This window comes from Haliotis cracherodii, unplaced genomic scaffold, assembly GCF_022045235.1.
Source record: "Haliotis cracherodii isolate W230 unplaced genomic scaffold, xgHalCrac1.p SCAF_24, whole genome shotgun sequence".
Lineage (NCBI taxonomy): Eukaryota > Metazoa > Mollusca > Gastropoda > Lepetellida > Haliotidae > Haliotis > Haliotis cracherodii.
In genome coordinates, this window is record NW_027266280.1 from 6,808,982 (window position 1) to 6,836,824 (window position 27,843).

A 27,843-nucleotide genomic window follows, 5' to 3' on the forward strand; every position below is an offset into this window, starting at 1 on the left:
TTTTTATTATATTTTTATTTAGAAAACTGAACAACTGTTTTTTCTGAACGATATGTTCATTTCAGAGACTAGATGTTAGTCTATACACTCAAGTACATTTAGAATATCGATTGTATGATTGTTTGACAGTGCGAGACTTCTAGCTACATGTCATCACACAAAATTAGAATAGACAACCGATGTAATACATTCAACAGGCTGAGGTAACAATGGTTTCCCCAATCCATGGCATTATATGGAACCCGTAGGGATTGGGGAAGAACAAAGGTCCCCAGAAACCTATATGTGTTGTACAAAGATGTTGGGTGACTCGGTGAGTATAGGTCTTCAGCAACCAAGCTTTCCGTAAAAGGCGACTATGCTTGTCCTAAGGGGGTCGGGTTGTTAGGTTTGCTGACGTTGGTTGATGACTTAGCACGTCATTGTATCCCATTTGGGTGGATCGATGCTCATGATGTCAATCACTGGATTGTCTGGTCCAGACTCGATTATTTACAGACCGTTGTCATATAGCTGGAATACTGCTGAGTGCTTAATTGCGTGTAATTTTTTCCCAATTGTGTGGATTGATGCTTGTAATAGCAATCGCTGGTTTGTCCAGTCCAGACTCCAAAATTATTTCCAGGGGCAGTTGTTATATTGCTGAGTGCAGCTTCACACAACATTTCAGTTATATCATGGCAAGAAAATGTGGAAGGAAAGCCAAAGGTGAAACCCACATGCACCAGAATGGTGCTGACAGACTAAGGACCAGGAGTTGAATCCATACTCGGAATTAGAGCTAAGGGACACAACTAGGGCCAGTTTATTCTCTGTGATTATAGAGTGAAAGAGTTTTTTTGCCACTTTGAACAGTATTCCCGTTACATCACAGTATGTCCGGTGATGTATCCTAGTGGTTAAAGCTCCTCCAAAGGCCCAGTTTTGATTTCCAAATTGGGAAGTGTGGAGCTGACATATTGCTTAAACTGGCATAAAACTACTCACGACCCGAGCAACTGGAACTGTTCAAAGCAGCGTCAAACCAAACTCACTCACTCACTCAAATGACAAATAATCAGAGTGACCTCGGTCAGATTTCAACTCTGCACAGCCTTAAATTTGGCCATTTGTGTCCCAGTGTGGCCAATATTGTTGATGAACTTGATCCTGTAACCATGGTGAGGTGAGGTGAAATGGGGTTTAACGTCGCGTCCATGATTATTGCACTTATATATTGCATGTACGTAGGTGTGTGTGTGTGTGTGGCTGCTTGTACTAGTCCGGTCTGATGCCGATTTATAGTGCTAGCTCACTAAGATACCATGCCGCAGTTTAACATGAATATCCCAATCAGACACGGTATACTGACTCCAAGCCGACCAGTCTTTGTTTTAGCCCCTTAGTGCCAAGTGCTAGACAAGGTAACAACAAGTACCATCTTTTAACATCTTTGGTATGACGCGTCCAGGGATCAAACCCCGGTCCTTCCGCTCTCCGGGCAGATGATCTACCACTAAACCACGGAGGCGGTCCCTGTAACCATGGGAACAGGTTTTAGGATGCACTTTGCACTACTGAATCACAACATCCTTAATATTTCTGACAAAGAAAGACAACAGAAGCACATCTAAGAACAACAAAGACCCACATTATGAGGGAAGTAAAGTTTAATTTCTCAATATTTGTTGTCGTACAAACCCTACCGACTCTACATAGATTAGGAAACTGGTGATGTCACTACATCTATCACGACGATACATAAAGGTCACTACTGTGACACGTCCACAACTAGGTGTAGTTGTGTTGCTACGGCGACCACCCTTGCTCGCTGGCGGCGATCTCCACTACACGTATACTGCTGCTGCTAGAGGACACAAATTGGATGAAATTAAAACTCCAATACAGGTTATATGCTATATTGAGGCCCTCACAAACAACTGCTGTGAGAATGTGGAAAAGTTACAAATATTTACGAAAAAGGATTTTTTTGCCAATGAATATGTCAATATTCACACATTGGAATGCATATCGCCTACAAACTGAGAAAACTTACAATGAATGACGCATGGAAATGAACCCGTAACTATCGCGATGGTATGTTTGGCTGTCATACTAGAGCGACACTTAGAAAAACAACTACATTATCTACTGAAAGAAACGGATATGATAAAGGGATGAAAATATCAAAAGTGTAACCGGTAAAACACGAGAATTGAGTGACACATTTAGTAAAGAAATAGACAATCTAAATCAAGTGATTCTTTCATCACTACAAAATATTCATCTACCATGGTTCAAAAATATTTTCAAAATTCTTAAGGAAACCTACAATTATCCAAGATGGCAGCTGTTAGAGACCATTGTTATCGGACACAACATTTCTGAGTACCTAAAATATGAAATTTAAATGCACTGTTTTTCTTTTTAAAAGACATCAAACAAATGGATAGCATGGACAGTCCCCATACATCCAATAAAAACATTCACAAGATAAAATAAAACATTGAGCAAAATTTGGACACAGGTAAAACTAGTTTCAGGAAAATACTTTTTGTCCAACTGATGTCAAGGTCCAGCATTAAGTAGTGAAGAGCCTTGCTTTAGCTCAGCAAGATTCCATTGGAAGGTGAACATAGCATTTCGGAAGTCAAACATTGATAAAGTGCAAGGTTCAAACTGACATGCCAAGCCAGTTTAAACTGGAGCCGTATAGCTTAACATCAGCTGCAGCTGTAAGCTTGTATCTACAAAGCGTAGAGTGCAGCTGGTTGTGACCACATTATCTAAACTTTAAAAATGTAGAATATCAATAACTGATTAAAAATTAACAAACAGGTGATCATGTAAAATACTTCTCAGAGTTAAATTTTTAACAGTAGAAAATCCTGTACGAAATGTGCTCAACTGGATTCCTTGACCGAAACATGCTCTCAAATTAACATTGTTCCCATTCCAATTGCTTTAAAATGGATCTGGTTAACTGGTGGGAGTAGGGGGTTTGTGCAGCAATCATCGATTATGTCATTTATTTTATTTTTTCATACTTGTTTTTTTTACTTGGTAAAGTTTCTCACTACAGACACATTGTGGTGTTAATCAAGTAACTTAATTTTCGACAGTCAGTCAATGAGTGAGTTGGGTTTAAAGTCACTTTAAACAGTATTCCAGTTATATCATGACATGTCAGCTTAATGTGAGGGAAAATCTGAAGTGATGCAGGTCTCAGATGTTCACTTTGGTGAAACCCAGGAGAACGAGTATGGTGCTGACAAACCTAGACAGACAATTGGGGCGAACTGGGATTCAAACCCCTTATTATAGGTTTATGGCGTAGTCAAGAGATCTCTGACATGTTGTCCAATTTATCAAATCTAATAAAAATGTATTGAGACCTTTTACATCAAAAATTGCACATAGATACTTGCATAAACACAGGTGAGTGAGTTAGTTTGGAAACAATGATTAACCCCATCAACAATCTTGCTTTCCCAGCAATGGGTCAAAATTGGATTTCCAATATGGCTACCATGGCAGCCATATTGAAATTCAAATCTGAATAATTTCCAATATGGCTACCACGGCAGCCATATTGAAATTCAAATCTGAATAACTTAACCTGAGACAACCCCTACTGGGTCACATAAAATTTAACTTCAATTTAACTTCCGAGGACAAATGCTTGTCCATGAAATAGGTCAACTGACCGTTTGACCAGTTGACCTGACAACATGCTTGAACATGATCAAGTTTCATTTTAGGAGAACCTTCCCTAGGCTGACCGTACCTCCAGATATTGCATAGGAACCTATTATACTACAGTTGTCCTGTGGAGATTACGTGAAACGATCACCATGGTTACCATACAAATGTATACTCTTTGCCTGACAACTGAACTTATCACAGTGACTATCAGTATTAAACATGTTTCCTTCACACTTGCATATTGTCAAACAATTTGAATTATATCTTTTCGAAGAATGAACACACAAACCAGAATGAGAAGTTTATTTAAAAATGTACTTAAAGAAGGTCTGAAGGACTATATGACTTATATGATTATTGTTATGGCATCAGAAAAATTATCCTTGACATAATGAAACCACTGAATTCCGTGAATCCGCAGAAAATTCTCATCCAAATTTACACAAAAAGGAATAATGTCGTAATTTTCATCTATATGTTTTAATTTCTCCAGTAATATTCCTGATACAAATGAAACACACAACACAGCCATGATTAGTAGTTTTGCTCCAGCAATATTTATGTTGATAGTTACGGCAAATACCTAATAAAACTATGCAGCGCTTAACTGTCTTACCAAAATTATGTCAAGATGTTTACATGTAAAAAGTTCATATCAAACAATGAAAGAATATGGCACAAAAACATTTATCAAATGAAAATGTGAAACACGTCTTATTGTGATGAGGCGATGAGAGAAACAAATCAAATAAGGAAATGTAGCGATCTTGCTACAGGTTAATTGTAACATACACGGAGATGACATATGCATCTCATTATTTTACTATGTGATATAATATTTATCACACTCTTTAATATGTCATGCAGTATAGCTAATCTACAATCTCATTACATTCAAATCTTTTGCTCTGATATGATACCTCTTTGTGTGAAGACGTGATGACTTCTACATATTTTGAAAATTTGATTGTACACATAATTTTACCGAAAATTTGATTGTACAAATAAAAAATAAATAACACAAATATCCCTTCTTTGATACTCGTTTTTGGGTGTGGTTGTCAATGCATAACGACAACAATACAACGGTGCAGCTTTATTTATCCACATTTGGAACTGGTCATTTAGTTCATTTTTTTAGGAGCAGAAATCAAACATGCAGGTCCAAATGTTTTGCTCACTCGTACCGAGAATTTAGAAGCCTCAGTACTGATTGGCTGATTAGAAAGATCACCTGACGCAATCTAGGTATGAAGGTGTCATCAGATGTTCTCACAGAGAGGTTCATATTGGAGAAAAAGGTATAATTTGTACAAGATTGTCTATTCTACAGAGTATATTTCCAGACAGATGATAAGGTGTCATTATGTCCTGGACTGTAATACTCTATGACCATACTAGTAATGGAAAACTTTAATGTAGAATAATTAAAATTATTCATTTACAATCATGTACAAGATGAATTCATCGTCAAAACTTCACGCGTTTGTATACACTACGTTCCTCCATCATCCATGACTACATACAACCATTGTCCAGTGAAGCTGCTCTTCCTATCTAACAAGAAGAAAACCAGGAGTGCTCAATCAGAGCTCAGATTACATCACACAATAGATGCCACAACCCTGTGACCATCTTCCCTATACATTGCTTCAAAATCAGGCAATGGTAGGTTCGAACAGACTTCATCCACAGAGTGGGGCTCATTTGACCGTGAGTGTACGGCATCATTTCATTAGGGAACTAAAAACAAACGTGTCACAATAGACTGGTCCACTGCCTCTGTTGTGCACATTACACAAAGCCAGCAAGCTGAGAATAAGCATGAGTGAGTGAGTATGGTTTTACGCCGCTTTTAGCAATATTCCAGCAATATCACGGCGGGGGACACCAGAAATGGTGTGACGAGCGAACGCTTTAACTACTAGGCTACCCGACCGCCCCAGAATAAGCATGAGGGGAGGGGATCAGTCCAGCTTTACAATCACACTGCAAATTGGTCTATATATTCACTGCTGATTGGGGAACGTATTGTATACAAACCAGTGAACTATTGCTGATGCCGATGCAGTGTGTTGTAACCTCAACGGTCCCATCTGTATAGCAGGGGAGTTCCACAGGAGAGTTCCACAGGGGGAGCTCCACAGGGGGAGTTCCACAGGGGAGTTCCACAGGGGGAGTTCCATAGGGGAAGTTCTACAGGGGGAGCTCCACAGGGGGAGTTCCACAGGGAAGATCCACAGAGCAGGCACACAGAACACACACACGCATAGATATACAGTATTCCACTCACCCAGGCCTGACAATTACCACTGCTTGGCACCACAATCTACCTACCCTGGCTCCATACACTAAGGAGATCTACATTGAATTCTCAGGTCCATTTCTTTATAAATTTCATGTTAAACTTCAGGGCCCACTTGCACAAAGCCATCTTAGCGCTAATATGATCTTAGCCCCCATACTTTAACATAGGCTTACGATAGTCTTAGCGCTAAGATCACTTTGTGCAAGTGGGCCCCAAGTCATTTTCAGTCCTTGATTATGTTGTGTATTACCGTATTCAACGTAATAAGCGCCAAGGGCGCTCTCAAAATTAGAAATAGGGGGCTCCTATTAGAATATTATTTTAGTGGAAAAAAACAGAGTTAAAAAGGTAAATTTTGTGGTTTATGCTGACAGCCTGAAATGTTTATGTACGACAGATATATTTTTCCAGAATTTAATAGCCCATAATTAAATGTGCATATAACAGATGAGTGTGTAATTTAAGTGAATATATAAGTCTTTTGTACATTGATCAATCGGAAGGGGTGCTAATTAAGATTGTTCACTGGCCAATTTATTAGCGAATATCGCCGTGGGCGCTTAATAGAGCGGGGCGCTTGTTACGTCGAATAGAGTATATACAACTAAAAAGAAGTTAAAGAACACCCAATTCTTTCATATCACTATAGTAAAGCTGTCAAGGCATGATTAACTATAGTGATATGAAAGAATTGGATGTTCTTTAACTTCTGTTGAGTAGTATTCTCCGCTCCATCATGATAAATACCCTGAACCCATCACCATCATAACTGTCTCCATCCTAGTCTCTCCTGTCTCTCCCTTACTACAGGACGTCTCTCGTTCATGAGAGCAACTTGACTGGACGGCTAATTTTGAATTCCATTTGAAAACAAATCTGTGGTCATGACTGGTCATTGAGAATAGAATGGAGTACTCCTTTCGATAATTAAGGATGTTGTTTTTCCATTTTCTCTCATCTTCCCAAGGCAAGGAAGTAACTATCTGTAAAAGTCCAGTTTCCACCCTTGCCAAACTTGGCTGGAGTTCCAGAGTTACATTTTGGCTGGACTAACACCACTATGCATCGTCCGATCAAAATCGGGAAACGAAATTGACATTCGGTCAAGAAACAATATGGGGACTGCCAACAAATGGGCATTGATAGATGTTTTTCAAATCTTTCATGTTTCTAATCAAGGAGCTCAAGTGAGTTGATATACTTCACGAAGTAAGATCCATTTCATTACATAAAGATCTTGATTATTTATCAGATTGTTTTGACAGGGTGCCACCATTTTGTTGGAATCAAATGCAAGAATATGAGAGGTGGAATCTGATTGGTGGGACATAGGGGCACATAGAGGGACATAGGGGGACATAACTCATAACTGCCACCGGTGGTGCTACGATCGAGCCACAAAATTTCAGCCTAGTTTGGCAAGGGAAGAAACTGGACTTTTATAGTCCCTTGCCTCAGGAAGATGATTTTCTGTCTGCTCCCCAAGGCAATGTGTTCATCATGAGCCTGTTGATAAATGTGAGGCCTGAATGTTTGTGACATCTTGTCAAGTTAAAGTCATCCCATTGTTCATGTACATGTCACACGAGATGTAACCGCACAGGAAATATCAGTTTTGAGATTATATTTTGTTCTGATTCCCCTGCAGTGTTATTGTATGATGTAACAGTGATATATCTTTGTACAACAAGACAGTAGGCTGGAACAGGTACATATCTTTGTACAAGACAGTATCTTGTGACAGTGATATATCTTTGTACAACAAGACAGTAGGCTGGAACAGGTACATATCTTTGTACAAGACAGTATCTTGTGACAGTGATTTATCTTTGTACATCAAGACCGTAGGCTGGAACAGGTACATATCTTTGTACAAGAGAGTATCTTGTGACAGTGATATATCCTGGTACAACAAGACAGTAGGCTGGAACAGGTACATATCTTTGCACAAGAGAGTATCTTGTGACAGTGATATATCCTGGTACAAAAAGACAGTAGGCTGGAACAGGTACATATCTTTGTACAAGACAGTATCTTGTGACTGTGATATATCCTGGTACAACAAGACAGTAGGCTGGAACAGGTACATATCTTTGTACAAGACAGTATCTTGTGACAGTGATATATCTTTGTACAACAAGACCATGGGCTGGAACAGGTACATATCTTTGTACAAGACAGTATCTTGTGACAGTGATATATCTTTGTACAACAAGACAGTAGGCTGGAACAGGTACATATCTTTGCACAAGAGAGTATCTTGTGACAGTGATATATCCTGGTACAACAAGACAGTAGGCTGGAACAGGTACATATCTTTGTACAAGACAGTATCTTGTGACAGTGATATATCCTGGTACAACAAGACAGTAGGCTGGAACAGGTACATATCTTTGTACAAGACAGTATCTTGTGACAGTGATATATCTTTGTACAACAAGACCATGGGCTGGAACAGGTATATATCTTTGTACAAGACAGTGTCTTGTGACAGTGATATATCTTTGTACAACAAGACCATGGGCTGGAACAGGTACATATCTTTGTACAAGACAGTATCTTGTGACAGTGATATATCTTTGTACAACAAGACTGTAGGCTGGAACAGGTACATATCTTTGTACAAGACAGTATCTTGTGACAGTGATATATCCTGGTACAAGACTGTATACCATAAGAATTATATATCCTGGTAGACAGTATGCTATAACAGTGATATATATATATACATGTATATGTTACAACTAGACAGTATGCTATAAAGCAATATATCGGAAAAGACAGAATGCTATAACAATGATATATCCTGGCAGAAAAACTGTCACTGGTAGGATGACTAGAACTTCAAGTACTTCACGTCAGTGGATAACAATAATATGAATAACAATGATGATAATAATAATAATACAAGCTGTCTAGGTACAGTGAATGATCTACCTGGAATGCATAGTAACCGGTGATAAACAATGCAGAACAATCGTCAGTCTGACACACCGCGTGGACCCCGGATCAGACGCCGTTCAAACGGCACGACACTTGTTAATAATCAGCCTTCTCACCTCTACTAGTGAATCTTGGCAGGTGGTCCTCGCCAAGGCTCACATATACTGCTAGAATAAAACACGGAGGACATACCACTTGCAAAATCATGTTCCCACTGTCAACTCTGTTTATTCAAAAATTATGGTGGTTCTATATAGTTCCTGGCATTGACCAGACCAGCTTTTCACAATCTCATTAAAATCAGATCTGTTACACCGATCCAATATCTCGGAGTTAAGATCTCAGGACACCTCTAAAGGAGTACTTGTTGGATGATCTGTGAGCGAACTTGTCCACCCAATCTAAATGAAGGATGTATGGGTTTTTTAGCCAATCAGATGTCAGCTTTCTGAAACAATTCAGCTTTCTTTTTTTTCATTTACCCTTTGTTTTGGACATTTTGATCAGAAAACTGCCACCGAGCAAAAATTTTCCTTTGATGGTACCTCCTTTGGTTGTACATGCCATAATATACTAAAGGATGATTCAATATCCGCAACAATATAACAGGGCGGAACTTATTTATCTACATTCAGAACTTGCCATTTTAGTTCATTTTTAAGAAACCGAAATCATATATGCTGATCTGAATGCTTCACTCACACATACTCAGACTTTAGGAGCCTCAACACCGAGGAGCCTCAGGAGCCTTTAGGAGCCTCGTCACTGATTGGCTGATTGAAAGTTCAGCCAACATGACCTCCGATGGAGGTGTTGTCAGATCTTCACAGTAAGATGCCATAAAGAAATAAAATATGTGACATTAATGAGATTACATTTGTCATGAAGTAATTACTTTGATAACATAATTTTGACTACCCACAGAATTTGAAACTAGGCTTCAGTTTTATCTTCTGAAATGTTATTTTCTCACATCAGAAAATCAGAAAAATTAAGCTTTTCTGTACTTACAGATCATATACAAATTGTTTATTTATTTCAAACTTCTATAATGAAACAACAGACTCCTAAAGGAATCTTTGAGAGTGAGTAAATGAGTGAGTGAGTTGGGTTTTAACAGTATTCCAGTTATATCATGGCTTGTCAGCTTAATGTGGGAGGAAAGCCCGAAGTGATGCAGGTCTCAGACATTTACCACTTCGGTGAAATCCACGAGCACGGGTATGATGCTGACAAACCTAAAAACCCACAGTCATACTGGTAGGTTTCTGGTGTGCCCAAGGGACGCAACTCTGCTTAGACGACTGGGCCACCCGTGCCCCGAATCTTTGAGAGACAGCAGCATGAAGGAATATACTAATCAAAACATTGTGTTTATTTTCCCCCCTTCTATCGAAAGCATTTACTCATCTGTGCACGTAGATTACTTGGGTTTATCTTCTAATGCCACAGATGTCCGATCGGAGCCAAACAGACATTCCTTGCACAGACCTTCAGCAGGTACAACAAAATAGCAAGTAAGATATTTTTGTTTTCATAACCTGAAACATTTAGAGCATATGCAGAACAATCAACTTTCTTGTTTATGCCCTATGTCAAGTGAGTGAGTATGGTTTTACGCCGCTTTTAGCATTATTCCAGCAATATCACGGCGAGGGACACCAGAAATGGGCTTCACACATCGTGCCCATGTGGGGAATCGAACGCAGGTCTTCGGCGTGACGAGCAAACGCTTTAACCACTAGGCTATCCCTCCTTATGTCCAGATGCAGGAAGCAAGATACCTGCTTGAATGATGGACAATAACACAAGGAAATATTAAAGTTGAAAATAAGAAATGAATTCATGAAGGTATTTGAAAACCAATGTCAACAGAAATGTTACTTGTTTCCTCAAAGCCGAAAAATCAGCTTCAAAAATAAGTCGCACCTGACCAAAAAAGTTCAAAATTTTCGACCACAAAATTTTTGCTTTCTATTTTCGTACTTCTGCAAATGGCAGCCTGTCTATTCAACAAGAATCTATCTATGCAGTACTTGTACATGATATAGCAACAGGTCTTTAGGCAGGTTTGTCTGTGTCAGCTTGATGTGGGAGGAAAGACTGAATAACACAGTCCTTAGACAATTGATTACTGATTGCTTATTGATTACTACTTCGATGAAACCGACAAGTAAAGGCATGGTGCTGACCAACCCATTATCACAGGTTTCTGGCACGTCTAAGGGAGGCAACTCTGGGCAGAATATTGCAGCGCCTTAGATGCTTGGGCGACCTATGGGAATATAAGCCAGATAATGGCGTTGGGGAGTGTCTCTCAATGAAGAGGGAAAGTGGAGTGTTTCGTCAACTGAAAGATTGAGCTCTGACCGGACTCAAAGCTCAGGACCAACACTAACCAAACCACTGACTATTGTTGTCCATATGAGTACAGTTGTTACCCAATATTCTGAACAATTTTTCCAACTAACATCATCATATGAACCTGTATCAGTTAGTGTCTACCTCTGAGACATCTTTCATCATGTGGCCTTTGATTCAAAACAGCAAGTAGTAGCTTGAATGTCAGGGCCCTGTTCAACAAAGCGATCTTAGCGCTAAGATAATCGTAATTCCCATTACTTTAACATAGGCTTACCATAGTCATAGCGCTAAGATGATTGTAACTCCCATACTTTAACATAGGCTTATGGTAGTCGTAGCGCTAAGATAATCGTAATTCCCTTACTTTAACATAGGCTTACCATAGTCATAGCGCTAAGATGATTGTAACTCTCATACTTTAACATAGGCTTATGGTAGTCATAGCGCTTAGATTATCATAATTCCATTACTTTAAGAAGCATATGTTAGTCGTAGCACTAAGATCGTGGCCCAGGTCAACATACAAGATCAGGTCCTCAATACAGACAGTACAGTGATTACTAAGAGTAACAAGAGTAACTTGTCACTCTGTAAATGTTCTGTAAATGGCCCACAACTGACTTTCTTTTAAGCAGGTCAATGCCGCTTTCTTACCACTGGTTCTCTTACATTCTCAATGTGTGCAATGTCTAATTTTATAAAATAATAGCAATATCAGAAAAGTATGTGGAACATGTTTTTACGACAAAAGAATTACAATGTGTTGTGTTAGCTTGTGTAATATGCATCATATCATTATACCAGAGTAGGAAACATATTTGAAAATATATACTCATATTCATCACTGGAAAGCTTAAGGAAAAAGCAACATTTATGAAGTCTTCAAAATTAAGCCATAACTCACTATCAGTTTGTTTTGCTCCAAACAAGATTCCAATGATCAAAACTGCAATATTAAAAGGCGAAACTGTTCTATCTGTGGCTGTATGTGTGAACCTACTACATGTGGTCACATGACCTCTACAGGCGTCCTCTAAACCATCTGCAGGTGCACAACATGCCATAAGAAAACGAGCAGAGGTCAAAGGTCATAACAAAGTCGGAACATGGTAATCACACATCAATGGCCGGCAAGGGATTCACAGATAAACACACGCACAAGGGTTCTGATGGGTAAATTGCTTAGCATTAAACGCCAGATGAATCCAATATCTATCGCGAAAGATTAATGTAAAACGTCCATAAAACTGCTTATCGTAAATATAACTGTTACTGTTTAGTGTTAAAATCTCATAAACGTTGTATATAACAAGATCAAACGACACACAAAAATAGTGTTGGGTATTTGTAATACATAATTTGCTGAAATTAAAGAAAAGCCAAACCAGCTTTGCCTACAAACTGATGAACTGCTTTCTCAGAGATGATTTTACATTTCAGATTCGACTTGACAGCCTGTCCACTTCTAATGATTTTTTCATGAATAAACCTAAAAAATACTGACTAATGACTAAAGGCCCCAAATATGACATACTACTGACTTTCCCCATAAGAACCCTCATGCATGTCATCCATGGAATGCAAACTGACCGGATCTGTCTATTCCTCCGACAGTCTGTCCGTCCCTCGCCCAGTCGCCCACGGCACAGAAGCAACGAGTCCTACATGTTATATACATCATCTATATCAGTTAAGGCCACACAAAATTAAATACTTCTTCATCAGATTTTTCAGCCAAAAGTCATGCAAGTTTTTTCTCAACATATAACCTTTATAAGAGTTGAGCAATTCAAAATTTTGGTGGATTTTATTTAAATGAACTGAGTTCAGGACTTATAGGTCAAGGTCAAGGTCAACATCAAGAATTTATTGCGTTCTTGGATGCAACGTGGAAACAGTTATTCCTCACCAAAAAGTCATTATCTGGTCATGCCTACAAATTTCAAGCGGATCCCTACAACAAACAAGTGATTTGTCACTGAGGCAATTTGGCAAAAGTGATTCGGACGAATAAGTGATTATTTTGCTGTGGCCTAAGAGTGCGAAATCCTGTTGGCTAAACGACTGACTCGCCTGTGCATTGTGAAACAAAACAGTGACCAGAACAGTGTGAGTTTGGTCAACTAGCCAAGATGCTGCTGTCACTACCCTACTCTGCTGGGCTGGTAGGCATGAGCTCACGTCATGTGATTACAAAAGTCATTTCTGATTGGTTGAGCCAAGCCTCTGGTGTTGATTGGTTGCCTGTACTTGCAGCAGTACTGTGATTGGCTGATCAGTGTCAGCCTCACCCACCGAACACTCCGCCTAATGTTGAAGCAAGGACTACCGCCAACACTACCAGACAGATGGCGATCATGATTTTCTTCTGCAACACAAAAACAAACAACAGTTTAATACAGGTCATAACATCACATGCAACAGGTGAGTAGGAGGGAGTAGAGGTGAGGTGAAATGGGGTTCAACGTCGCGTCCAAGATTATTGCACTTATATAGCGACGTGCATGCGCGTGTATGTGTGTGTGGCTGCTTGTACTAGTCCGGACTGATGCCGATTTATAGTGCTAGCACACTGAGATACCATGCCGCACTTTAACATGAATACCCCACTCAGACACAGTATACTGACTCCAAGCCGACCAGTCAGTACATCCTATACACATTCACACAGGCCATCATGTATCTAATTTACTTCCCAACATGTTAGAATTGTCCAAGACAGCCAAACCCATCCCATCATTAAGCAGTCAATACTTATCCAAGCATGTCCTGTACTTCCTGCAACACCTGGTGTACGTCCTGAACCACCCGGTGTCTACCCTCAGATCGCTATCTTGCAGCCTCCGACAACTCAATTCTTCTCCTTATGCCACTTAACTTTTTATAAGATTTACACACAAGTTTGTCTTAAGTTAAATGGCAAAGGTGGCATCAAAGAACACCAAATGGAGACATCTTAATATGAATGTGCTTGACCATTGGAACAAACCTGTGTTTTCTGAACTCATGAAACATTAATGTTATTGTTGTTTTGTGTCGCACTCGGCAATATCCCAGCTATATGACAGCGGCTTGTAAATAATCGAGTCTGGACCAGACAATCCAGTGGCTGACACCATGAGCATCGATCCACACAATTGGGATACCATGACATGCATCAACCAAGTCAGTAAGCCTAAACACCCGATCCCGTTAGTCGCCTCTTACGACAAGCATAGTTGCCTTTTAGGGCAAGCATGGGTTGTTGAAGACCTATTCTACCCTGGATCTTCATGGGTCTGAAACATTACAATTACAAAATGTAACCCTGTATCCATTGTAAAACATTATACAAATAATTAATCCTGATGAGATCAATATGCAAAAATGGGGACCCAAAGACTCGAAGTGGTCTGACAGACCAATGCTGAAGTTTGACGCATACTGCATGCATTATTGTTCTTGTAGCTTCATCAATCTGTATCTAACAAATTTGCACATTAAATGGATCCTCTTTTGATTCATAGAACTATATAATCTTGACAATTGATGACTAGGCAGCCCCATGTTCCCAACAGAATCCTCATCAGGGTAGAGGACTACAAGGCGGCATGGTTTCACTTATCCTCGAGTATCAAGGGTATCGTATCTCCATACGATAACACCCTGGACCTCCATCGCCAACATAACCTTGTTTCGGAAGACCCATCACCATCTCATCTCTCAGTAACAAAACACAGAATTTATCTCACTCATGACAGCTTTTTTCAGAATCATGTTATTTCCACGTTTCCACAAAATTTATTTGTCTTCACATGAACATTGGTGGCTGAATAAATATTTGTTAAAAAATTCAACAAACATTCCGACTTTCCTGAAATATGCCCCTCGAATGCACTCATGAGCCACATGAATGACACCATTTTCCTACCTTAACGACTGTGCATTTAGATATGTTGTATGTAAGGGCCATAACTCTTATCAGTCTCGGTCGCTTCAAAATGGCGGTAAACACTTAAGCACATATTTCAGATTCCGCAATGCTAGCTCTTTTCAACACAATCAAATCCAAGAGATATTTCATGTTAACTTATTTTTTAATGTATTTTTAAACATCATTAGTGTCGGTACTATAATTAATTTTTTGTGGAGAAAAGTCATTTAAATTTTATTGTTATTTTGCAATTTTTCATGTCGGCAGATCCATAAACCAACAAAAAATAAATTAATCACCTAATGGAGACATAATAACCTGGACCCCATTCCACAAAGCGATATTAGCGCTAAGATGATCGTAACTCCCATACTTTAACATAGGCTTACGATGATCGTTGCACTAAGATCACCTTGTAGAACTGGGCCTTGGATAACAAGGATACTTTTCACTGAGGGGTATAACTCAACACTACCAGTTCCACAAGTGTTCACAGTATACATGTTGAAAGTCTTGCACTGAGACAATCTCATTAAAATCCATGTTTTGCTCAGGTGCCTCTCTGTGTACAACCTCCATAAGTCACTTCAGGTGAAACACAAGCCAACTTTGACGACACAATTTAAATGAAGGATGTGGGTGTTATTCAGACAGATGGCAGCTTTCTAAAATGACTGTTTCATTTATTTACCCCCTTGATTTGAGATTTCCAATTTAAGAAGAAGATCTACACACCACACAAAATGATCCTTCAGTGGTAATCCACTTTGGGTGTCGATGCTATGGATCACAAATTATATGGTGTATAAAATATAAAATATCAAGTAAGGATAAGATATATGTATGAACAACTTCTTTATTACAATTAGGAGCTGTTCATCCACTTATCGTATCCTTACTTAGTACTCCAACTTCTAAATGACTCTCAAAGAAGTAGAAAATATGCACAAGATAATAGCTCGGCCTTTATTATTTACATCTGAAACTGGTCGTTTAAGTTTATTTTCATGATACAGAAATCAGATATGCCAGTCGGAATGTTTGTACAAAGGACCTGTAAGCCTGGGAGCTGACTGGCTGATTAGACAGATCACATGACCTCCTAGAGGTGATGTCAGATGTTCACACAGAGCGGCACCATATTGGAGCAAAAGATCCGATTTCAATGGGACTGTGTATTTAGATTGGTGTAGGCTAGAAGAGGCTAGTAGAGGCTAGCAGAGGCTAGCAAAGGCAAGTCACTGAGGTGTGGACATGTCACAGCAGGCAATGAAAAAGGTCACACCGAGGTCACTGGGTAAGTTTTATTTCCTGACTCATATGTGCATCACAGAAAATTACAAAAGTAACTGAATTGCTGAAGACGTAACAAATATGATTATCGATGTAGCACGCCTAGACAGACAGTGGAGGAAGCTAAGGGGTGCTGCTGGGGTGTCGTCATTCCAGGGGATGGATGCTGTATGACTCTGAGCTTAACAAGACACACGACCCACAAAAATACAGCCTGTCGTTCTACTGAAGTCATAAGGGTGACGCAATACACCGAAACTCCTATACATTGATACTCGTGGCCTACGATACGATATGCTACACCTACAGGCCTGTATCGTGGTACTTGACAACACGAAGTACATATTTTTTACTCACTTGACAAAAGAATAACTATATCTAAATAGGGATAACTGTGAGCTTGAAAAGTACTTGGAAAGTCCTGTACTACGAAATCAGCTGTTTGGGATCATTTTGGCCTATTTAACACCGAAACCCAAGACAAGAATTTGGGTACTGGGGCTATCATGCTTTTTTACACCAAGGAAAGACAAGCTATGGGGTACTGGGGACCCATCCTATATTTTACACCAAGGAAAGACAAGTTGTGGGGTACTGGGGGCTCATCCTATATTTTACACCAAGGAAAGACAAGCTATGGGATACTGGGGACCCATCCTATATTTTACACCAAGGAAAGACAAGCTGTGGGGTACTGGGGACCCATCCTACATTTTACACCAAGGAAAGATAAGTTGTGGGGTACTGGGGACCCATCCTATATTTTATACCAAGGAAAGACAAGCTATGGGGTACTGGGGACCCATCCTATATTTTACACCAAGGAAAGACAAGTTGTGGGGTACTGGGGGCTCATCCTATATTTTACACCAAGGAAAGACAAGCTATGGGATACTGGGGACCCATCCTATATTTTACACCAAGGAAAGACAAGCTGTGGGGTACTGGGGACCCATCCTACATTTTACACCAAGGAAAGATAAGTTGTGGGGTACTGGGGACCCATCCTATATTTTACACCAAGGAAAGACAAGCTATGGGGTACTGGGGACCCATCCTATATTTTATACCAAGGAAAGACAAGCTATGGGATACTGGGGACCCATCCTATATTTTACACCAAGGAAAGACAAGCTGTGGGGTACTGGGGACCCATCCTACATTTTACACCAAGGAAAGATAAGTTGTGGGGTACTGGGGACCCATCCTATATTTTACACCAAGGAAAGACAAGCTATGGGGTACTGGGGACCCATCCTATATTTTATACCAAGGAAAGACAAGCTGTGGGGTACTGGGGACCCATCCTATATTTTACACCAAGGAAAGACAAGCTGTGGGGTACTGGGGACTCATCCTATATTTTACACCAAGGAAAGACAAGCTGTGGGGTACTGGGGACCCATCCTATATTTTACACCAAGGAAAGATAAGTTGTGGGGTACTGGGGACCCATCCTATATTTTACACCAAGGAAAGACAAGCTGTGGTGTACTGGGGACCCATCCTATATTTTACACCGAGGAAAGACAAGCTATGGGGTACTGGGGACTCATCCTATATTTTACACCGAGGAAAGACAAGCTGTGGGGTACTGGGGACCCATCTTATATTTTACACCAAGGAAAGACAAGCTGTGGTGTACTGGGGACCCATCCTATATTTTACACCAAGGAAAGACAAGCTGTGGTGTACTGGGGACCCATCCTATATTTTACACCGAGGAAAGACAAGCTGTGGTGTACTGGGGCCCCATCCTATATTTTACACCAAGGAAAGACAAGCTGTGGTGTACTGGGGACCCATCTTATATTTTACACCAAGGAAAGACAAGCTGTGGTGTACTGGGGACCCATCCTATATTTTACACCAAGGAAAGACAAGCTGTGGGGTACTGGGGACCCATCCTATATTTTACACCAAGGAAAGACAAGCTGTGGTGTACTGGGGACCCATCCTATATTTTACACCAAGGAAAGGCAAGCTGTGGGGTACTGAGGACTCATCCTATATTTTACACCAAGGAAAGACAAGCTGTGGGGTACTGGGGGGCCCATCCTATATTTTACACCAAGGAAAGACAAGCTGTGGGGTACTGGGGACCCATCCTATATTTTACACCAAGGAAAGACAAGCTGTGGGGTACTGGGGGGCCCATCCTATATTTTACACCAAGGAAAGACAAGCTGTGGGGTACTGGGGGGCCCATCCTATATTTTACACCAAGGAAAGACAAGCTGTGGGGTACTGGGGACCCATCCTATATTTTACACCAAGGAAAGACAAGCTATGGGGTACTGGGGACCCATCCTATATTTTACACCAAGGAAAGACAAGCTGTGGGGTACTGGGGACCCATCCTATATTTTACACCAAGGAAAGACAAGCTGTGGGGTACTGAGGACTCATCCTATATTTTACACCAAGGAAAGACAAGCTGTGGGGTACTGGGGGGCCCATCCTATATTTTACACCAAGGAAAGACAAGCTGTGGGGTACTGGGGGGCCCATCCTATATTTTACACCAAGGAAAGACAAGCTATGAGGTACTGGGGACCCATCCTATATTTTACACCAAGGAAAGACAAGCTGTGGTGTACTGGGGCCCCATCCTATATATTACACCAAGGAAAGACAAGCTATGGGGTACTGGGGACCCATCCTATATTTTACACCAAGGAAAGACAAGCTGTGGGGTACTGGGGACCCATCTTATATTTTACACCAAGGAAAGACAAGCTATGGGGTACTGAGGACTCATCCTATATTTTACACCAAGGAAAGACAAGCTATGGGGTACTGGGGACCCATCCTATATTTTACACCAAGGAAAGATAAGTTGTGGGGTACTGGGGGCTCATCCTATATTTTACACCACGGAAATACAAGCTATGGGGTACTGGGGACCCATCCTATATTTTACACCAAGGAAAGACAAGCTGTGGGGTTCTGGGGACCCATCCTATATTTTACACCAAGGAAAGACAAGCTATGGGGTACTGGGGACCCATCCTATATTTTACACCAAATAAAGACAAGCTGTGGGGTACTGGGGACCTATCCTATATTTTACCCATGGAGAAACAGGCCAAGTGTTTGAGTGAGTTGCTTATAACATTGCTTTCAACAGCATATCAATTAAATTACAACTTTTCATCTACTACAAATAATTAACTACTTTGTGAAAGCACATGTGGACAGGTTGGTACTGACACACCTAGAATCATGATCAGGGAGATTCTACTGTTTGAACCACGGACCAGCTGAGAAGTTTTCAAAACAAAGGGACACAACTCTGTAGAGCAAGTGGCTGCACCTGAGGCTTGTGGGATACCATCCTGCCCAGTATACACTGTTACCACACCTGTCATACAGAGCTAGCACTCCTGGTCAGATTAGCAGCACCCTGGTCTGTCAATGAACTAGCCCATCACCCCTGGGGATGGAATAAACCGTCTGTCTGAGCGTGCTACATTCACAGAAAATAAAGAATGGAAATGGGTTGGTCTAACAGATTTACAATGAGGAATCAACAGAAAAATGACAAAATTATATCTAAACAAACACATGCCGCTAACATGACAGTGCAGAGGAAACAGTGTGATTCATCTAAGGACAGGTACAGCTGCTGACACTGAGACAGCATCCAGCTCATACATCATCTCAATAACAAGCAAAACTCCACACAAAAATAATATCCTATAATATACAACTAAATGAGCAATTGGAGGCTAATTAAATTCATTTTATCAATTTTACTCTAAAAACTGAATCGTTAAAAACTACACTACTTTACTTCCCTAAAGTCGACATGTGAAGATCTCTCTTACAAGGAGCTTACTGTCCATATCAGGTTATTAAATAGAACAAATGAAAACAAAATAAACAACAAAATATACAACCATGTATCACAGTACAATGTCCTGTGTATTGGAAGCCCACTACAGCATGTCCTATCATTATTCTATTCCACTGTTCAAAGCTGATGTAGTTTGCACAAACACAAATTCGAGAAATCAGATTTGCAATCGGAATATTGTTGTTTCTATCAACAATGTTTTTTTTCATATTATGATCAAAATAATTTGTTTACACACTCAATTAAAAAAATTTACATTCACAACTGGTAAGAATGTTTCATCTAAACATAAACACAGCCATGCTAAAAATTTGATGATCCAAATATTGTTGGTCAGTAGGAAATGGCAAGTAGGTAGAAGAGTTTGGTCCTTTACGAGACCAAATACTTACTGCCTTCTGCCCATTGCCACTACTAACTCCAATTAGAAAAACTAACACAAATGAGCCATATTTCCATATTTATTCTTCCTCTTTCCTCTAAAAGAGTCAAGAAAGAAATGAAAGAAAAAAAAAGAATATATTTACAAAACAAACCAATCAATGTGTCTATTGATAACAATTTGTGAAAGACCCCTAATTTCTTAGTTTTAAAAAGTAGTAACTTCATATTTTATATTAAACAGTTTTTCATTTCAACTTTTATGATAAAATTTAAACTTTTACAGTAGTATATTTGAGTTGTTTTAAGTCAGTACAACCATCAAGCGCTCAATGTAAGCCACACAGCTGGGTCTTGTTCTCATTATGATTGTTGGAATAAGTCCTTATATAGTCCTTGCTGTATGTACACTGCCTGCTTTACATCTATTTTTAGCTGATAGCCCAGTTGGGATTTCCCTTTCATTAATGCCCAATATGTGAAGGGACATATCTGTTTTATTCATCAGATATATTTGATATTGCACCTTTCAGCCAATTTATTGGTAACAAATTAGCATATTCAGATAAATGTTGAATAAGAAGAAAATTAATATATAATTATATAAATTTATTTAAAGCTGTGGAATCTTTCGATTTCAAAGCGTTTTGCAAACCAATCATTACTGGTACCATGATTCAGATAAATGCGTCACGGACTAATCGTTATAACTTTTAGGAATGGCATACGTAGATACTTTCTTGCCATTACAATTATCTTTAACAATAAATAGAATTATTTGTGACACAATACAACATGGGATATAGTATATACACTTGAATAAAGCTTTGATTTAATTTGATCACATAATTGTTCACATAACAACTGTAAAACTATTTATAATGAAGTCAAACGACTTTGTACAGTAAATTCCCAACATAGAGAATAGTGGTCACTCTTCTTGACTCAAGGCAGCCTTTCAAAGCCTTTTTCTACTATTGTCAAGTTTAATATCTGTTACAAAATATATAATTTTATTTTTCGAAACAAATATTATTTGATTATGTGTCCTATCACCTGAGCTGCATCAAGCCATTGTCATCATCTGGGCTTCTCCTGCTCTGTTTATTTCAACTCAACCTAAGCACATGTTTTAATTCTATATTTTCAATTAACAGTGAAGGTGCTATCTGTTAGATTCATGTTTCTCTATTGTTGTGAACCAATACATGTAATCTCGGCCAGTTGAATGAAGTTAATTTGCAATCAGAATGAAATCACACTGAAACAATATTACTTCCCGACAGATTTCAACAGACTCACATCAAGTGGTTTTACAGGATGACATCCCACAGAGCAATGTGACCATGGATACCGATCCTCATTCCACAACGCGACCATAGCACTAAGACGATCGTAACTCCCTTACCTTAACTTTAACATAGCGCTAAGATTGCTTTGTGGAACAGGGTCCAGGCCCACGAGCACAAAGGTATCTTAGCACTATGATTATTGTAAGCCTACATTAAGGTATGAGAGTTACGATCATCTTAGCGCTAAGATCGCTTTGTGCAAGTGGGCCCAGGCCCACGAGCACAAAGGTATCGTAGCGCTAAGACTCATTCAATATTAATGGAGGAGGTATGATGGTCTGAGAGCTAAGATCACTTTGTGCAAGTGGGCGCTTTTCAATTTCAACCAGAATAATTTATTGCCCTGATTTGGCCATCTCAGTCTGCCAACCATTGGTCTGTGTTCAAGGATAGCAGTTATAACAGCCTAGCACTACAATCACTATAAGAAAGAGGTCAGCTATTCCTAGCATGAGTCATAGCACTCTCATTATGACATTCTGACAAGCCTACTAATGCCCGAGAAATTAGGTAAGTGATTTCCTACAATCATGTATATAAATATCCACAAATACACAAGTAAATATTTGGACAGACAGATATTGCCTGGAGAAAATGTCCTTGCACACTTGTCTAGAGGTCAAGGACACACAGACAGTTGCAGGGTGAAGGTCATTTTGGGTATCATGGGAAATAACTCTATAGATACACTGATGATTCAAATGGGAATATTTGGAATGTTTTTATATTGTAACAGTTTGTGACATTGTCATATACGATTCATAAATACTGATTGAAAAATACGGCTCACTCACAGACTCCTAACAGCACCATTGCCATGAATAGGTGAAAACTTGAAATACGGGAGTTTTCAGAACTACAACTAAAACAATTTAGCCCACAAATATGATGTTTTTTATGCCTAACTCGAAGTTCAGTCATTAAAATCAGTTTTCAAAGTTAATAAATGTGTTCATGAAAATGACACAATCTCATTTCTCCTGGTCAACTATTCTCGTCATGCAGGAACGTGACCGGAGAATTAACAACATCTATTTTTGTGACATGTTTGTGTTATGAACTCTTTTGATATAAACAATGTTGCACCACAGTTAAGATAATAATATACATATATACACACATCACGTGTACTACCCTGAAACTACTGTGACAGTAACCATGGCAACACTGCAAGGACAACTGTTGGCTCTCCAGGGAGCAGGTAGGCTACAAAGAATTTTGCCCCAATTAACACCATCGAAAACATATATCGTGCTAGCCGCGGTTACCATTGCTATCATGTGTTCTTCGTTTATCACCAGTTTGTTTTCATTTCACAACATGGTACAGGTTTTAGAAAACAAGATGGTGGGTCCTTCAAAAACAATGGTTTCGGTTTTCGATCGGGACTCCTCATTTGAATATCACATTTGATGAAATAAAGTGTATGTGTTCGGAAGTGACGAGGGAAGAGATTGGTATATAGATGCTATAATTATTTTATTATTTACAGCCAATCCGAGATTTAGAAGTATCATTGTTATGCCATGTAAAAAGAATCAACAAGTTCAGTTCTCTTAGATAATATTATAAGAGATAACTGTGTTTATTCGTTATTCAAGGTTTGTTTTTTGAAAATGTTTTAGAAGCAGAACCAACCACATGGATTTCTTCAGTGAGTGAGTATTGTTTCAAGGTTTACTGCTTTTAGCAATATTTCAGCGTTTTCAAGGCATCAGAGTGAGTGAGTGAGTTGGGTTTAACGCCACTTTGAACAGTATTCCAGTAATATCGCGGCATGTCAGCTTGATGTGGGAGGAAAGCCCGAAGTGATGTAGGTGTCAGACGTTTAGCACCTAGGTGAAACCCACAAGCACGGGTACCGTGCTGACAAACCTGGAAACATAATTGGGGCGAACCAGGATTCGAACCCAGAATCATAGGTTTCTGGTGTGCCAAAGGGACACAACTCTGCACAGAGAATCACAGCGCCTTGGATGAATGGGCCACCCATGCCCCCTCACAGCATCAGAATCAGGCTCCACATATTGCACATATTGACACGTAATGATGGAGCCACAAAGTGTTCAAACCTGTCAATAGGCCCAGGGCTTAGTTCCAGGGACCTGTTCCACAAAGTGATCGTAACGCTAAGGTTATCGTAAGTCCCTTACTTTAACATAGGCTTACGACTGTCATAGCGCTACAATCACTTTGTGGAACGGGGCCCAATACATCAGTCTGAGAGAAAACGAGTTGACCCATCACAGCCCCAAGGTCTTATAGACCAGAACCTGTCATCCTTGCAGTGTTGTAACTATGGTTATTATTGTGGGTCTATTGTGACATTTGGTTGCTATGGCTACAAGTCTGTACAGAGCTGTACAGTAAATGAGTAAAACAGTAAATCAACAAGTGGGTACACAATGAGCAATGAAGAATGTGCACCACGCGGTGTACACGGTCTGTACACTGTACCACAAACTGTACACCTGAATAACCTCAACAACATATGCACCATCATCCACAACGGAAACTTCATTTACTCCAACCAATGAAATTACTGACATCTCATATAAAAAAATACTTAACAAGGCCAGTTTGTTTATAGACAGCCCACACAAATATGCAAATACGAAACACTCCAAAATGACTTTTCAAATTGCCTTCACCCCTTAAATAAAAGCAGTCTGGTTAACCTAAACAAATATGTCCCACAAATATATATTTTGTCTGGCCTATTAACTGAAAATTAATTAGAGTGCTTCCCTAGATTTTTATTACTTTACTGAATAACATCTCATTAATAATGACAAATTTGTTATACTTTAATAAAGGTTGGTTTAATTTGATTAATTTCATGTATTTCTGTCTATACTGTGTTATACTGCACATGTTATTGAGGCTGAACAGAAAAATACATCTAAATCAAAATGTACAGAAATATCTAAAATATACTTATAGCACACAATATGTCTCTCATTCACTGCACATTGAAAGGAAGGCATCATAGAAATGACTGAGGTGTCCCTGTGTTTTTGTCTTCTCATGACTTTGGTCAACACAGGTCAACACAGGTTGACACAGGTCAACACAGGTCAACACAGGTCAACACAGGTTTAAGATAAAGTATCTATACTGAACAAAAAAAGTTAAGGATCATGAATCTTTTTGGAGATATTTTTATAAAATCAGTTTTCACTACAAAAAATAAGCCCAAACAATTTTCTTGATCCCTAAGTTGTTTTGTGCAGTATAGTTTCAACCTTATCGGAAACAATACCAATTCGCACATATTTTTTTAAGTGAAAACAAAATCAACGCAACCATGAAGCCAGGGGCACTTCCATACTACCCTGCCTTAAGCCTTTAGGGAAACATTCTATGAGTTGCATTACAGTATAATGTACATCCAGTTGTGATCAGAATGAAATACAAACATCCTCATTCAGTCGATCTGGTTAAAACTCAGTGTAACAAATAAAAGGGGTAAAAAGGTGACTGAGATACTCTTTACTGTGACCTTACATTCAGATGTCGTGGGGGAGTGAGGTAGAGAAAATAGGGCAGTAATTACGGAGAGGAACTGGTTATTTGCTGGGTACAAAACAGGATTAAACTGCGACGCCAAAAGCAACCCAACTGTGTTTCTGATAAAATGGTCCGACAGAGGTAGGTAGTTGTATCTTATTCTCTACTTTCGTTAACAATGTTTAACATAGATGGCTTGTTTAGAACTGTTTAGCTGCAATGTGTCACAAATGTATGTGTTAAAATAGCTACAGCAACAGTAACATGTGGAAATATGAGTTTTTTCAAAATGTTAACTATGAATTTCTTTAATAGTGAGCGAGTGAGTATAGCAATATTCGAGCAATATCGCGGCGGGCATTTCTTTAATGAATCATTTGAGTCGCAAGTGCGTTATGCGTCAGTCAGGTTACCCGAAACACAAGTATTCTTGGTACGAGTCCAAGCATGTGAATCAACAGAAAGTCAGAGCTGTGTTATCAGGAATTGCATCTTAATTTTCATCACCATCCCTATCTGTGCCAATTCTTTTGAGATTACTAACCCGAAATTGTTCCTTAATTTTCGGTAGAATTTGGAGTTATCATATGGATTATTAGCTGAGCTAGACTGAACAGAATTCTACAAAAGGAAAAACAAGATGAACCACCCATCCTGACACCCCTTTTATGGATGGGTTGAAAGAGGACACGTCTATTCTGTGGCCTTATCAACAGTTTCAGAAATTAAGGTTTATATTTTTCAAGTGTTGCAAATATTTTACGTGAGCTTTAGTGCTAATATCATGTAGAGGAATGTTTCGTGTACATGAATGGGACTAGTTCTAGTTTCCGAATGTCCCCCATCTTGACAACTGAATATAAAGTCACAATGGAGAGCTTTCTGGGACAGAGACCTCTGATCATTGTTGGTGCCAGACGAGTCTTTGGTCCTGCTTGTTACCATGGTGACATGAGCACAATAAATAGTGTGACAAACATGACATAACTCGTGAAGGAAAGGTGAAGGTCGGCCACTATCCGGTGCCAACTGTCACTCCAATAATCAGTGCGACAACGGCCAACAGAACAACGACACAAATTATGATTAAAATCTTTTTCTGAAAAACAGAAGAATACAAGACATTAAACATTGAAAATAAAGAAATGACAAAAATATCATGCCGAGAGGTATCATGGCAACAGGAAGGGGTAAATAAAAAGTTACATACAACTGCATCTCAAAAACAGGAACAGAAGTCGAGGAATGCAATACAATCACAAAAAGAACTTTAAACATGCTCAGAAACTTAAGATCTTTTCACACATCCTACATTTACAATATTCACTGCCAGTGCTGACAGTTAGGGTGGTACAAACATAGGCTTTGTGTGGCTCTATACTGTTCTGTATCGATTCTAGCACTTGTCTATTTTCTTGTATTTCTCTGATCTATGAAAATTGTTTCTTTGTTTGTTGTTTTAATGCCGCACTCAGCCATATTCCAGTTATAAGACGGCGGTTTGTAAATAATCGAGTCCGGACCAGAAAATCCAGTGATTGACATCATGAGCATCGATCCACACAATTGGGATATGATGACATGCATCAACCAAGTCAGCGAGCCTGACCACCCGATCCCGTTAGTCGCCTCTTACGACAAGCATAGTTGCCTTCTACGGCACGCATGGGTTTCTGAAGACCTATTCTACCCCGGATCTTCACGGGTCCTGATCTATGTTGTCGCTACCTCCAGGATGTATACTTCCGATAAAAAACAAGGGAACTAATGTTTCGAGCACAGCTAATGTTTAGGTGTACATTTACCATACCGTGGCATTGCATCTGAATTAACATCCATCACAATGAAATCTCCCATTGCATGAACAGCACGTGATAGACTTCCATACAGAAACCAAAGTGTATGCATCTATAGGGGACTCATAATCACATGCAATTTAGCTACCGCATTTTCTTGAGTATAGTGCGCACCCATGTATAATGCGCACCCCCGTCTAGGGAATTCAGTATTTTGGAAAAAAATAATCTAATATCAAGCCCAGAAAAAAAATTACATCGTAGATCTACCCCTTCATCGAATTCCGTTTAACAAATGGGCGATGAGAAACTTGGTGAGTACAAATTCGAAATTTGAGATAAAAAATCACCAGACATGTTGATTTACGGTTTAAGATGGATTTTTTGTTCTGCTAGGCATTGTTTACATCCAGGGATTAAGATTACCTTGTGTATTTTCT

At 39.4% G+C, this 27,843-nt stretch overlaps 1 protein-coding gene across 3 annotated transcripts in view; it reads right to left on the minus strand.

Moving 5' to 3' along the window:
• Positions 1-10,229: 10,229 nt before the first annotated feature.
• LOC139472324 (syntaxin) overlaps positions 10,230-27,843 on the minus strand; it is a 102,739-nt gene continuing 85,125 nt past the window's right edge. Inside the window, exon 10 of one of the 3 annotated variants that reach the window (XM_071254771.1) lies at positions 10,230-13,667. In XM_071254771.1, coding sequence (XP_071110872.1) covers positions 13,587-13,667 — 81 coding nt within the window. In that variant the 3' untranslated portion in view covers positions 10,230-13,586. Of the gene's footprint in view, positions 13,668-18,993; positions 26,707-27,843 lie in introns of those variants that run through there. The other 2 variants (XM_071254770.1, XM_071254769.1) reach the window with 2 other exon arrangements.